General features: G+C 41.1%; 1 protein-coding gene across 1 annotated transcript; it reads right to left on the bottom strand.

The window, feature by feature from the left end:
- Positions 1-221: 221 nt before the first annotated feature.
- On the bottom strand, positions 222-14,641 carry mmp14a (matrix metallopeptidase 14a (membrane-inserted)). Its single transcript, XM_048236104.1, has 10 exons — positions 14,059-14,641; positions 5,967-6,115; positions 5,682-5,804; positions 5,104-5,411; positions 4,792-4,953; positions 4,273-4,409; positions 3,372-3,510; positions 2,960-3,110; positions 2,654-2,769; positions 222-2,425 (listed from the first exon to the last, which is right to left on the bottom strand). The coding sequence occupies exons 1-10, from the start codon at positions 14,155-14,157 to the stop codon at positions 2,100-2,102; spliced, it is 1,710 nt and encodes a 569-aa protein (XP_048092061.1). The 5' UTR covers positions 14,158-14,641; the 3' UTR covers positions 222-2,099.
- Positions 14,642-14,867: the final 226 nt, after the last annotated feature.

Genomic DNA, 14,867 nt, shown 5'->3' with positions numbered 1-14,867 from the left:
AACCACCCACAATCCACCCAACCACCCCCATTTCTGAGAAAAACCATGACACCTCACCATAGCAAGAGAGAGTGGGAGAGAGAGACAGTAATGGGGTCAAGACAGAGAGAAGGAAAAAACAACCGTTTTGATAGAGTGGGGATTCATGGATGTGTCTGACACCACACAAATAATTTCTCAGATGCTAAAAAATTTGGGGGGACAATGGGGAGAAGATGAAATTACGTTTAGAAAATAACTTTATTTTTTTGCATTCATAAAATACAAAAAGATTGAAGCAAGCAACAACTTGGTCCCTTCCATTAGAATCGTTATAAATATTATTACCATTAACATTGCTATAAGCTGCTTCCTTCGCATTTTAATCTTTCTAGAAAATACATCAGGCTTTAAAGATGTAAATTGTTGTCATCACATGATTACTACCAGGAACACAAGCAGGCTTCACATAAAGAAACCCTCTTTGCTCTCACTTGCTCATACATCGCCCAATGGAGCAACATGATAAAAGTTTGAGAGCAGTTTTGAAAACTGCCATGGAATGCCTCTGTCCAGCAGGACTTGCAATGACACTGATAGAAATAAATTTAAGAGTACAAAGTGGAGAACAATTTAAAAAAAAAAAAAAACAATAATCATACTAGCCACAACAATAGCAATAGTAGTACAAAACAATAATAACAATAATAGCAAAACACACAATGTACTTCAAATTGTACCAATCGAAAATGCTCTACTCTGAGAGGAATCCATTAAACTGGGTTCAATCAGGAACTGATTAATTCTCTCCACACAACCATCCTCCTCGCTGTACAAAATGGCTGCCACGAGGTCGCCTCAAAGAAGCAGAGAGAGCAGGGGTCTGATGGAATACTATCCTAGCCTGACGCATGCTTTGATTTCAGACTAGGTCTAACAATTACATCATACTGGATATTAAATAATGGTTAATGATAGTGTTACATACCCATTTGTTTAGCCATTTAAGTCATAAAGAGGAATAGAATTTATCTAATCCAAATTCATTTATTTTTTATATTCTATTTTATGCTCCTCTCAGTTCTGATTTCTTTTAAAGTAAGTGCTAAAGGCCTTCCTTTTTTATAATCACATTGAAAGTTTGCTTGGAGTTGGGGAAATTCTTCTTCTTCGAGTTTAGACATGTAGTAGAGTATAAAGGGGTCTGGCAGAAGAATTTCCCCCAAAGTCCCTCTAAGGCAGTCCTCACAATGCACCTTTAACAGTGCATACACATTTTTCTCACACATTCAGTCAATTAGTGGATATTCTGAAAAACGTGCTTAACGTTAGCTTGCTATCATTCAATGATAGCCATTAAAGTTCTCATTCATAATGCTAACCTGTTACCATTATATGTATGTGACAACAAAAATCCGTACCAAATGTGTTTCAAAAATTGGTCTCCTTCAAAACATTCATGTTGAGACACACACAGGGTGTCCTGTACAGCATCTGAGGGGAAAGTGCACTGAGGGATGAAGATATGGAGCGAGCGCCTCCTCCTCCTCCTCCTCCTCACCATGCTCTTGATTAGCAAATGGCTAATGGCTTCAGGGGTAATTTTTACGAGAAGCAAAATGGGGGACACTTTCTGAAGTTGTCTTATGAAAAGATACAAAAGTACAAAAGGTGAATAAAAGAATGCTAACTATACAGCAATACAGCTGGAGTCAAGTTTGAAATAGAGATGTCCAGAAAGGAACAACGGCAGGCAGTCACTAGATGAGAACCTGATAAGAGATATCTCACTGAATACCTGGGTATCCAGTCTTTGCATTTTCTCTCTTGTGTGGGTTTTGTTCAAAGAGCCAGGAGACATAACTGTACAATGTAAATATATAAACATACAACAGACATCTTTCTTTGAATCAGAAAACCTCTTCTTGTCTTTGACCCCCTTCCTTAGCCTCTACAAACCCTATTCAAGTCGTCAACACCATCCCCCTTTTCTTGCTACTTTCCCCAGTACCATATCCTTCCATTCTTCTTTAAACTACCCCACTCATCCATTATCACCCAACTCATTTGTCTTTCCTGTGTATCTAATCTCTCGCTGGTCTGTGTCGTACCTTCTCTCTTTACACCTTGTCCAGTAGGGACCTGTGACAATAAAGCAAGCGGCGAGGGGTGCCGTATCTGCGGAAGAAGAGCAGAGCTCCCAGGGTGCAAAGCACGCACGCCAACAAGAAGAGCGGGATCACCACGACCGCAGCTCCAGCCCCGCCCCCCTGGGACTTGTCCATCTCGATGATGATGACCTCCTCGTCCTGGTCGTTCTTCTTGGGCTCCTCGCTGTCACAGCCCATCCAGCTGCTCAGCACGGATTTGGGGTAGCCGGACTCCACCTTCAGGTGCTGGTTGTTGAACTTCCAGAATTTATTGGCCTTGTAGAAGTAAGTGAATGCTGGTGGGGGGGACGGGTGGTAGAAAGCATGATTAGATATGATGGCACCATGGAAAACAATGCTGTGGAGAACATTATTCATCATGGCACTCATTCGTCCATCTGCCTGAATCTCCTTTTCTCTAAATATGTCCATATTTAACACCAACACACACACACACATGCACATGCATACACACGCACACACACACAGACACACACAGTCAAGTTGTGAAGAGAAGCATGTACCTCCATCCTCACTCATCATGGCACCTCTGGGGTTGTTGGGAACTCCTTTCCACACACTGATGGGTTTGGGGTAGTCTGCGTCCACTGACTGTGCGATTTCATTAAAGCGGTAATACCTGAGAGACGGACATAAAAGAAAACAAGTAAGTGGGGTGTGCGCAAAAGGATGCTAAGGGACAAAATAGAAAGAGGAAGAACAATTCAGCGTCATGTGAGGATCTGACTAAGCGACACACTTATCTAATTTTGAAACTGCGGTTTCTCACTGCGGCTTCTCGTCTGTGCTTGTGTGTGTTTGCCACTCACTTGTCTCCCCTGAAGAAATATGTCATGCCAGTGGGAGTGTAGAAGATCGCAGCGTCCAGCTTGTCTTTGGGAAGCCCAGTGCCCAGTTCCTTCAGACTCTTAGGGTAGCCTTTCTCCATGGTGTACTCATTAAACACCCAATACCTTTGATCTTTATGTGCGGTGGCAAAAGAAATAGAAAACAAATGAGAGGTCATACGACTGCATCTAGGTGGAATGTTGGGAAATATACGTTCTAAAGAATATCTGGAATTCAACATAGAATTTTAGAACCTTCGATTGTTGCAGAACGGAATCTTATGTTAGAATGTTCAAAAACCTACACCTTTAAGGGTTAAAGACGAAGAGCTAGGCTATGTCTGAATCACTAAAAACAGATGTTGGTGAGATGAGCTCTCATTGAGGGACCCACCCTTGAAGAAAACAAATTTCCCATCGGAGCGTTCATAGGCAGCATTAATGGTGTCTGGCAAGCCCTTGAAGATGTTTTCAATGAGCCGGGGGTATCCTTGCACAACTTTGTTGCCACGCACACGCCACAGCCATTTGTCCTGCATCATAGACAGAACAGACACCGTTACAGGGAATTGACACCAAAGTTAAAACCTTTTTGAAGCGCTTTCAGTCGCCCATTTGATTCTATTGTTATAAGTCTACCAGTCTATTGTTAGCGATAGAATTCGATTAGAATCAGCGGATAAATTAACACCGGCAGCACTTTACGCACGTATTACGCCCATTGCAAGTAGAGGAAAGTATATTTTAACGCTTCACTTCTATTTTAGAGCGTATGTGAAGCATACATATTCCCAATTCCCGGCTTCCATCCTTGTGCCCTTGAGCAAGGCACTTAACCCCGAGGGACAATAGCCCGTAATATAATTGACAAGGGCTATTGTTAGTCACTTTGGATAAAAGCATCTGCTAAATGAATAAATGTAGATATAAAATGCACACATAGACAGCACATGGATAAGCACATTGTTGTGTCACGTGCAAGCAGTGAGGCCGTGTACGTTGACATTTCACTCTGGCTTACGTCTGGCTTATGTCTGGCTTATGTTTGACTTATGTCTGGCTTATGTTTGGCTTGCGATCAACATTTCGAGGTAAAGCTTCTACTGAGTCAATCTCTCACTTCAATTCCCCAGATAAGGATGAATGAATGCATGCCAAGGAGATGAGGCCCACATCTGGCAAAGATCCAGCCTAGCTCTGCAGCAGGCCCGGACCTTATCTGTCTGCTTTCCCCACTGCAGGGTGAACTACTGTCTGGACTGGAGTCAACTCGGTCTCTTCGCATAAAGTCTCACCTTGAAGACAAACATCTCTCCTCTCAGCGTAGCGATGGTATCAAAGTGACCCTCACAGACATCAGGGCCGTGAGTGGGCCTTCGGTCAGGCTTGCGGGTGGGCTTCGGAGGAGCGGGCGGTGCCCCAGTCCTGGTTCCTGTGGAAAGAGGTGAAATCAGTCCTTTCTGAAATCTTAGCACTCAGTGTGCATGAACCTTGCCCCAGGGGTGACTAAAAGACCATTTACACCAACAAAACTATAACAATAACGGCAACGCTCTAGCTAATATGAATGACAATATCCGCACATGACCTATAACAATAACGAACCCGCATATCGTTGTAGTTATAGTTATCTTTATTTATTGTCCCTCCCTAGCCAGGTCTTACAAAGGCAAACAGAACAATAAAACAATTTAAAAATAAGAAGAGTACAAGGGACTATGCAAACTGGTAAGAACAAACAGCTATGACTACACATTACACACAGAACAAACAGATAAACAAAGAAAGGAAATTGAAATAAAAAAATTACTCACCATAGATCTGCTGGATTCCTAGGCGGTCATCGTCTGGCAGTTCAAAGTTCTCTGTGTCCATCCACTGGTAGAAAGGTGCCATGATGGCCGAGGGATTATTGGAGTGCTCAAGACCCAGGGCATGGCCGAGCTCATGCACAGCCACCAGGAATATATCATTACCTGGGACAGACGGGGAGAGAGAGAGAGACCATGAGAGAGAGAGATATTTAGAGCATTCTACATTTTTTAAATGTACAACCGTGTAAAGATTCAATTGTGTAGTCTCTGAGCACATTCTGGCCCACCATGAGTTAGCCATGTATCGCTTACCCCCTTGGTCCACATTGCCTGTCGTCCATGGCTCTGCACTGTCAAAGTGAGTGTCGCCCCCAATGCCTGGTCCAGGGAAATAAGCATGGGCCAAGAATCCCCCTTCACCATCAAAAGGTGTACTGTCACCATGGAAGCCCTCAGCGAAGAAGAGCATGATATCTGCAAACTTGTCAACTTTGCCCTTGATGTGGTTGTAGGGGATCTCGCGGAACCGGAGCGGAATCACGTTTTCCCACACCCTAAAGGCCTTCCTGATGGCCTCGTAGGTCTCACGCTCTCCTACTTTTGGAGTGTGGTTCTGTATGCTGAAATGAAGACAGGGAGATGGATTCATTTTATTATATTTCCACTATAATTTGTTTAGTTTATTACATTGAGTCTACGTATTTTATAACATGTGCAACATTCTGCATAGCCATGGATTTTAATCGTAATCAACTGCGTATTCACATTATACTTTATTTCAGACAAAAAGTAATAATTAAACTCAGCTTACTGGAACCATATGTTTGGTCTCAACCTTCTTTGCCATTTTGCATGTTAGGCTGTGATTCTATAAGAGACAGGGCCCTCACCTGTAAGTGATCTCTCTCTTGTCCCACTTGAGGCCCTGTATAACGTAGCGTTTTCTCCTGAGGTTGCTCTTCAGCTCGGATCCAAACTTATCAGGCACACCGCAGCGAGGCCGCTTCATTGCCCTGCAGAAAACACAGCGGGAATGACACCCTCAGCACATTTTATAAAACAATAGGCAGACGGTGCGATATACCATGAGAATGTCACGGTCAAAGTCTGCAGGATCGGATCATGAGTGGTTTGTGTTGGCTCTCTCCGATATAGCCTGAAGGTTTAGCACTTACGTCATGGTGGCGGGGTCGATAGTTCCCGTGATGGTGAGCCTGTAGAACTTCTGCATGGCGGAGATGGCACTGCGGATGGACTGAGGGGAGCGGATGGCCTGAGCCCGAACATCGCCTGGTGGCAGGTAGCCATACTGCTGCAGCCACGCCTGAGAAAGACAAAAGTCAGAAAATATCAGGAAGTCTGTTTCATTGTTGGGAAACTTGTAAGAAAAGGGTTCTCTATCGTCTGCTAACCTTACTCAATCAAGTATTTCCACTTTTGGAGATGGAGTAATAGTGTAGTGTAGTATAGTGGAATGTCTATACCAATATATCTCATTCATGTCTAATGTACATTGTCAATAATGGCAATAGTTTGACTTAGGTTTTATTTAATATTTATATTTTATATTTTATATTTTATATTAATATTTTCATAACTTCATACTGTATGACATATGTGTAAAATGCATATATCTTTATGATTTTGATCTGTTGTATGCATCATATTCAGTGTCAGAGTGTCACTTCTTTCATATTGTTGAAATGCCTGCATTTCAAATTCCATGACTTCTAATTCTACATCCTCTACATGACAAAATGCAACCTTGCGCCTTGTACAAATTCCATGTAATATGACCCAAACCAGATATCCTGATTTTTTAGCGGTGCTGTCACAGAGCGAGCCATCATACCCACACGGAACACAAAGCTAATCCACAAGTAGCACCCATGTATGTATGAGATGGAGCACATTCCATTGGGATTACCGCCCAGTGCTGACACAGTGTCTAAAGGACTCACCACCAAATGGGAGCTACAGGCAGAACACCACTCATCAGCCATTAATCATATGAAATTATGTGTGTGTGTGTGTGTGTGTGTGTGTGTGTGTGTGTGTGTGTGTGTGTATATGTGTGTGTGTGTGTGTGTGTGTGTGTGTGTGTGACGCTTTGCATGCTCAGGTTCTGTATAAGCCTGTACCAGGTCTAAAGGGGCATACCTGAGGCTGATTCATCTGGTTTCCTTTGTATCTGACCTGACCTGATGTTTTCTGATAACAACATCTAACTGCTGATTTAGTGTAATTAACTCTCATAAGCCTTATTTATATGCCATTACGTATCGGTGTATATGTCAAGAGAAGAGACTGAAATGTGAGACAGAAGTCATAGAACTGAAAGCAATATTAGTTTATCAGCATTCTGTGTTTTACATCTTCTCACTCTTTCTTTTGGTCATATAGAGCTCTCACTGGGAACCACCTATGTTTATCTAATGATTTCTATTTGTCTATAATGCAGTAAGAGTAGGTTATTATTTCCAGCCATAAATTTTTTTCAGATTATAGCCTCTGCATTCCCTTTAAAAATGTATATTTCCAACAGAATAACATTGATATGGCTGTAATTGCTGTTCTGTACCAAAATAAACATATATTTGCTAGTATATTTGCTAGTCCCACAAAGCAACTAGACCAGATCTATTACCTCCTACTCTAGATATTAACCATCACATATTATCCATCTGTCAGGTGCACGCATATAGGACCCCTTTGTTATACTTATGTCTACTGTTAGAATTGCAACCTAAATATATTAAAAGGGGAAAACAGGCAAATTAAATAAAAAGAATCTCATCGTACCCTACAAAGAACTTGGCATGGCAGATGACTTGTGGTGTGGGCATTTTTGTGCAGTATATAAAGTTGGGGGGAAGAACTAAGAGTCAACTACAGTGCCACGTAGTTCCATTCTCTGAGTCCTAGAAGACTGTTTATGGCACTATTAAGACTGTGCCTGCACTGTGCACTCTTCTGAACCATAACAACAAAGGAAAACTTGTTTTAAACCTTTCCACAGAGAAAATGTCGACTTCAGTCCAGCGACAACAGTGAGCTGTTTCTGGAGAGGTTTTTGTCTGAGACTCATTTTGCAGAGAGGTGTTACAAACTAAAAGGAAGGGCAGGCCGAAAAGGTCAGAAAGGAAGGAAGAGCAAGCACATTTCATTTTCACATGAACATGAACTAGTTTAATACACCAAGATAATAAAAAGGCAGCCACGAGGTAACACCAGGCAGTAACTTAAGAAAAATATCCTTTTTGCATTAAATCTGTCGCTGATCAAAAAGTGATTTGATGGCTCAGCATTGTTTTTCATGGTCAGAACCGCATAGTATTTTTGTATGAAGTTAATAAAATTTTCCGATCGTCCTATCCTGAGTCTTTAATGCCTTTTAGAGAGACTTAAGACCTATGCAAGGCTTCAGCAAACATCTCAACAGCTATTGTGTGGAGTTTTTTAATAACGCCTCAAGAGGCACAAAATTGCCATGACTCAGTCACTGGCAGCAGGATTACATGACTAATGGTCACATGTAGCTGTTGGAGGCTTCAGAGCTCCAGATGATTTTAGATGAGACTGAGAAGATCTCGCGTTATCACCTTGTGAGACAGGCTTTAGACAGTTTGTGTGGTTACGTTAAGTATGGCAGTCATTTGTGTTGCTGTCTTGAAAATATTGGTCTTTGTCAGTCATTAAAATAAGCGGACCACGCAAGTCAATCGCTCCTATTAATTAATGACTTGAATTTAGTTGAGAAATGTATTTTAAATGTATTTTTGAGACATTTAAAATTGGGACACTTGACAATTGTGACACTCTCTGTGACCGCACCAAGAATTACAGTGTAATCATTGTACTTTTATATATGGCCTCAATTTGAGACAAACCTCTGATGTATTTGTATGAGAGTGCCGGTTGAATGTGTGTGTGTGTGTGTGTGTGTGTGTGTGTGTGTGTGTGTGTGTGTGTGTGTGTGTGTGTGTGTGTGTGTGTGTGTGTGTGTGTGTGCCGTGCCATGCCGTGCTATGCTGTGCTGTGCCTTTCCTTTTGCAGACAGTGCCTCTTGGTTCACCGCAAATGCTAACAGCAAAATTAAAAGGAATTTCTCTGTAATGCCACAAGTATGACAGTTTTACAGTCCTCTCACTGCTCAAACCCATCTCCTCCTCACAGAGATCTCCACCATTCTGTGCTGCACTCAGCTACAAGAGAGTGTAAAACGTTTGTTTTCTCTTGAGTGTGAATATAATGGTTAATCATAGCTCAGTAGAAGGCGGGTTAAGATATTAATATTATAGGTGAATGATGTATGATGTTGGGGGAAGGAGACGATTGGTTGATGTGAGTGCAGGGGTGAGGAAGTGAAGGGGTAGGGCACAATTGAACACCTTCAGTGCTTTACTGTGCACAGACATGGCCAAAGCAAACAGGTCTGGGGAGAGGGTGGAGGTGGGCTAAGGTCGAACAACAAGGCTCAGTTATACGCAACCACTGTAGATTTAGGGTCAGCTCTTTTTTTTTCTGACTCATGGTCTCCCTAAATCTCTCAAACACACAGACACAGACACACACACACACATATAATGACATAAGAAATCATCAGAAAATTTCCTCTGGTTTTGTGACCCCATTTTTGTCAGTAGGAGTCAGACCCTAAACTGAGTGGCAACCAAACCTCTTCCTTTTGTGTCATTCCTCTCTCTCTCTCTCTCTCTCTCTCTCTCTCTCTCTCTCTGCCAGCCTAATTCGTAGCTCCAGCACAGGGGCTCTGGCAACCCTCTAAAACCACTCTTTGCTCTGTCACTCTGCGTTGTCAGATATCTCCTCAGGCTGCCAACATCAACTCCCAGAACCCCCGTCTGCTCAGGAACTCCCTGCAGCCGCCATCAAAGGTGTGCTTTATGGCTGGGCTTATGGAGAGTAAGGCCAGCCGTGTATGTGAGGCCGTGATTCAGCAGAAGCATGGTAAACACTCACAGACTGGTCAAATCTACAGCCCTGGACAAAACAGTCATGTCCACAGAGGAACGTTTTTGGGTGGTAGTGTGCTAATAGGGCTGTGGACACAGGAAATGATCAAGGCTTAATGCAGGGTCGTTTGTAGCATAGGGTCATTTTTTGTAATACAAAAGATACATACTTTTTGACATGATTTTTCTATTTTCAAATTATCCAACTGGATCCAATCGAAGTTATACATTTTTGTGAGTTTTTTTTGTGTGTGTTGGTATTAGAGGAGAAGGTGACTAACTATCCAATAACTAAAACCTCATGCCATAGTTAAGAGTGAAGAGTCGTGTTTTTGTGTCATAGAAAGAATCTTTTCTTTTTGGTGTTTTAAATCGTATTTCTTTTTAAAAGCTTTCCGATGCTATATCACCATTTGCCCTGAAGAATCAGACATGACTTTAGCATTTACATGGCAAGAGTGTGGAGGTAAATTGAGGAACATGTTATCTAGAATACATTAAAAACAAATAGCAGTGTTTTCTTCACTCACTCACCCCCCTTTGCCATTCCCTGGTAAATGAGTCAGTAGCTAGATTAACTTTCAATCATCTTCCAAGGTCTGCCTTCAAGAGACATTAAAACGTAGCTAACATTAGTTCAGATTTCACCATGCTTGTGTTAAGATAGATTGTGTTAAGTCCCTAATCTAATAATAATGGTTTTAAATGTATACAGGTGTGCTGTTGAAGTCTGCTTGACAGCCCTGTCAATAGAATGTTGCAGTATAGTCTATGTGAGAGGTTTCAAGTGTCTCTGTAATGAGTTGTGGTAATTATGTAGGTTGGGTCATTGGTTATGATTTATCGTTGATTTCTTGTCAACATTCTGAACAAATCTATGTAGAACCTTATGAAAATCCCATGCAAATATCAATACCATCTATAAATTAGGGAAACTCCGGTGTAACAACAACCTACGGTCTATTTTTGGATGATAACGAGTGTAGGCCACATTTTTGTTTGGGACCAAAATGACTTGAACAGACTTTCACCAGACAAGATGGCTGCCACTGGAATAAAAACAAGATAGTGCACTGACTGCACAAACAATCATTTTCATACCCTTTCTTTACACTAACAAAGGTAAAAAAATACTTCAGTTTGTCTGCAGAGACTCTCCATAGCATAGACCTATACTGATTTTTTTAGCCTAGTTCATGGTTTAAAAAGAAGCTATTCATTTTGACATAGCGAAGTTGCCCCGAAATGCTGTATTCAGTTGTAAATGTATATTACTTAAAACTTCATCAATATATGTTGTTTTTTGGTCCTAAACGAAAATTTACACTCGTTATCATCCACAAATAGACTAGGAATTTCCCTTAACATTGAGCACAGTTGAACCTAATTTGATCAAGGAGCAACAACTGTCAAGTACGTGGATAGGTGACACCTCAACCAGCTCACGGTTGCATATGATACATATTGAAGAGGTTCATTAGGCTTACTATATTACTAATTCTTACTGTTTCTCTGTTACTCTGTTTTCTCTGTTTTCTCTGTCTTACAGAGAAACAGTAAGAATTTGCATATGATACAGTCAAATAAACAAAATAGTGGGTAGTGTACTGTACTGTGAGTGAACATAAACAAATATTGATGGCTTGGTTGCCATGCATTCTGAAATGATAATGTCCATGCATGCCATATATTTATAGAGATTTCAAAAGTAAAGATATATATCATTGAGAGGAAATCAGAACCTGAAAGACTGCTGCAAAACAAATCCTGCACTAATAATCATAACACCAACAGGACAAAGATGATGACTAAACTTAAAACATTAATTCTTCCATGCGATTATTTAATGTGATCTTCAAAGTAGAAACATGCTTGAACAAGTACATCAGAGGTGCAGAGAATCACATTCAACTGTCTGGCAAGACTCATTGGCAAGGTGTTGTGTTAAAAATGTTTCTCCTGGCCAATATTTTGTTGGCCTCTTTCACTCTCTCTCTCTCTCTCTCACATACACACACTGGGAGGGAGAGAGAGAGAAAGAGAGAGAGAGGCGCAGACAGACAGACAGACACAAACATACACACACACATTAGCCCACCCACCCATAGGTTTTTTTGTGGTTTAGGTGTTTTTAAGTTTTGCTGTTTTTTGATATGCATAATTCTAAATGACATGGTAACTGTCAATGTCCTTCGGAAAGTTTTGTTGCCACCAACATACCATTTAGGCAATTTCCCTTCAAACATCTGCTATAAAGCTTTAAGAACAAATATTTCCACCAAAAAAGTAATGGTGAAACGATTGACAATGAAACTCAATAAAAGGGCTCACCATTTGTATCCAAAAGTAGCAAGCTAACTAGTTCAAAGCTAATGTATTCATCTGGCAAATTGGCAAAGCTAAAGTTGTCTTTGAACTGATGATTGGCATGTTGTAAAAGCTGTACATTTTCAGTGTGGTTTCTGACAACGGGGCCAAACTAGTAGCCCAGGTGTCTCCTTTCGATGTCCCTGGGTGAGACCCTGGGCAATGTAGGGACGTATTAAGGGGTAAAATGAACACAAACTGAGAAACGGACTGACTGACTCAGTTGTTCCCTTATGATCTGTGCCAACGGAGGGGAGAAAAACAGAAACACAATTTCAGTCATCATTGGCTGGATCTCTGTCTTTTACACACACACACACACACACACACACACACACACACACACACACACACACACAAGCGCGTGCCCACCCAACACACGCACGCACGCACGCACACACACACACACACACACACACACACACACACACACAAACAAACAAACACAAACAAACACACACAGCCTCTCATTGCAACTCTGCACTTAGACAAACTGTTTTTCTTTCACTCTCATTCTACCACACAAACACACAACTTTTGACAGATATTCAGTCATTTTGGCTGCACATCTCCCAGGTGAATGGACACTAATAGCCCGAGCTCTTTTCCTCAAGACTGTTCCACTTTGGAAACTTTTAAGGCCTAGTATCATTTGATTTGAACACAGATGTCATTTCTACCAACCAGGGATATAAAGAAGTCATCATCAAGTCTGTGAACTTTGTATATGTATGCCTATGTTGCAATAGGCCTACTACCTAAAAAGGAATTTCCTAAATAACTGCTTTATTTGTTTCCATTGCAACATACTAGTGTTAAGACAGTGACTCAAATGCTGATCACTAGTCGGGGATTTAGCATGGATAGGGAAATTACTGCCATAAGCAGACAGATTTATATGTACTTTACTGTATATGCCATGGTCAAAGGTAGAGGCCATGAAGGATTATTACAGTCTACACATGCTATGTAATTATTTGTGCAATTTCATATTCTTAACCCCCCCGACACACACACACACACACCACACAGCCTCTCATTTGCAACTCTGCACTTAGACAAACTGTTTTCTTTTCACTCTCATTCTACCACACAAACACACAACTTTTGACAGATATTCAGTCATTTTGGCTGCACATCTCCCAGGTGAATGGACACTAATAGCCCGAGCTCTTTTCCTCAAGACTGTTCCACTTTGGAAACTTTTAAGGCCTAGTATCATTTGATTTGAACACAGATGTCATTTCTACCAACCAGGGATATAAAGAAGTCATCATTATTCCCCTGTCTGTGAACTTTGTATATGTATGCCTATGTTGCAATAGGCCTACTACCTAAAAAGGAATTTCCTAAATAACTGCTTTATTTGTTTCCATTGCAACATACTAGTGTTAAGACAGTGACTCAAATGCTGATCACTAGTCGGGGATTTAGCATGGATAGGGAAATTACTGCCATAAGCAGACAGATTTATATGTACTTTACTGTATATGCCATGGTCAAAGGTAGAGGCCATAAAGGATTATTACAGTCTACACATACTATTTTTATTTTATATATTCACCCCCGATTATTAACTCCTTGTCTGGCTCATTTGGCAGGTACTATGACCAAGACAGGACATTAACTAATGCCTAACTAATGCAAGGGAAAATGAGGACTGCCTGCACCTCTCACTACAGGCTATATCTACATTATTTTGTCTCCGTTTGTCATCAAGACAAATAGTACACGCAAGTCAAAGAAATCAGAAGCAAATCCTTGAAATATTTTTGTGGCTGAAGCCTATTTAAACATGTCTCTAAATTGACTTAAGAACTTTCAAAAATCAAGTTGTTCATATAGCCTTGGGATTCTTTTAAATAGGCTAGAGCAGAAATTGTGCATGTGAGCTTCAGGCAAATATGACAATTAAGGAATAGCTTACCTCTGGTCTCACTTCTCCGTCCGTCGTTGCTCCTTGGACCAACAATATACTTGCCAGTGCACCGAACAATAACCTCAACATCTTCAGCCGATATAACATTCCAAATGGTAGCCTAAAAACTGTCCAAAATAAGTGACACTCCCAAAAGTAGTGGGGAAGAACAGAAGTGGGGAAGAAATTTACATTAAAGGTTTATGCGGCCGTGGAAACAGCGAAAAAAAAGTCCTATTTGCCAGAATTTCTCGTTTTGTCCGTAGGCAATATTATTCCAACACCTGAGTGATGAAATTAGCTATTAAAGCCAGTTCACGTTCCAACACCCCAGTCAATAAATATTTTAATGAGTCTTCATGGGGAAAAAAATTACTTGAGTTATCCTATATGCCTACAAGAATAGGCCTAAAAATCCCTATCACATTCAGCATTCCAGTCTATGGTGTGATATTAAATCTGTCAGCTCAATTTAAGTTCCATTCTTCACCGATTGTCTCTTGTCTTGATTGTCTCTTGTCTTATTTTTTCGTCTGCCCTGCTTAGCTGTTGACGTGGTTGTCTACTTCAGCAGAGTTAGGAAGAGTGGTACCCCCTCCTCTCTCTACGTCTCTCTCTTTCTCTCACGCACACGCACACGCACAGGCACAGGCACACACACACACACACACACACACACACACACACACACAAACTTTCTCTAACAACAAAATGCAAGGCAGGTTAACTAGGCTATGCTATGTTTAGCTAGCCTAGGCCTACCTCAACAACTTAGTTGCCTGTATGTACTATTCCTTGTTATCACATGTGAGATGGAA

The sequence above is a fragment of the Alosa alosa genome, chromosome 24 (assembly GCF_017589495.1).
Source record: "Alosa alosa isolate M-15738 ecotype Scorff River chromosome 24, AALO_Geno_1.1, whole genome shotgun sequence".
NCBI classification, from domain to species: domain Eukaryota; kingdom Metazoa; phylum Chordata; class Actinopteri; order Clupeiformes; family Clupeidae; genus Alosa; species Alosa alosa.
The sequence above is the reverse complement of the archived record's forward strand: the minus strand, read 5'-3'. Positions and strand labels throughout refer to the sequence as shown.

Excerpts from the sequence above, each read along its gene's own strand:
- mmp14a (XM_048236104.1), bottom strand. The coding sequence starts at position 14,157 with ATGTTATATCGGCTGAAGATGTTGAGGTTATTGTTCGGTGCACTGGCA. Across the intron at positions 6,116-14,058 it reads ACGGAGAAGTGAGACCAGAG|GCGTGGCTGCAGCAGTATGG; the intron begins GTAAGCTATTCC and ends TGTCTTTCTCAG. Across the intron at positions 5,412-5,681 it reads AAGAGAGAGATCACTTACAG|CATACAGAACCACACTCCAA; the intron begins GTGAGGGCCCTG and ends TCTTCATTTCAG.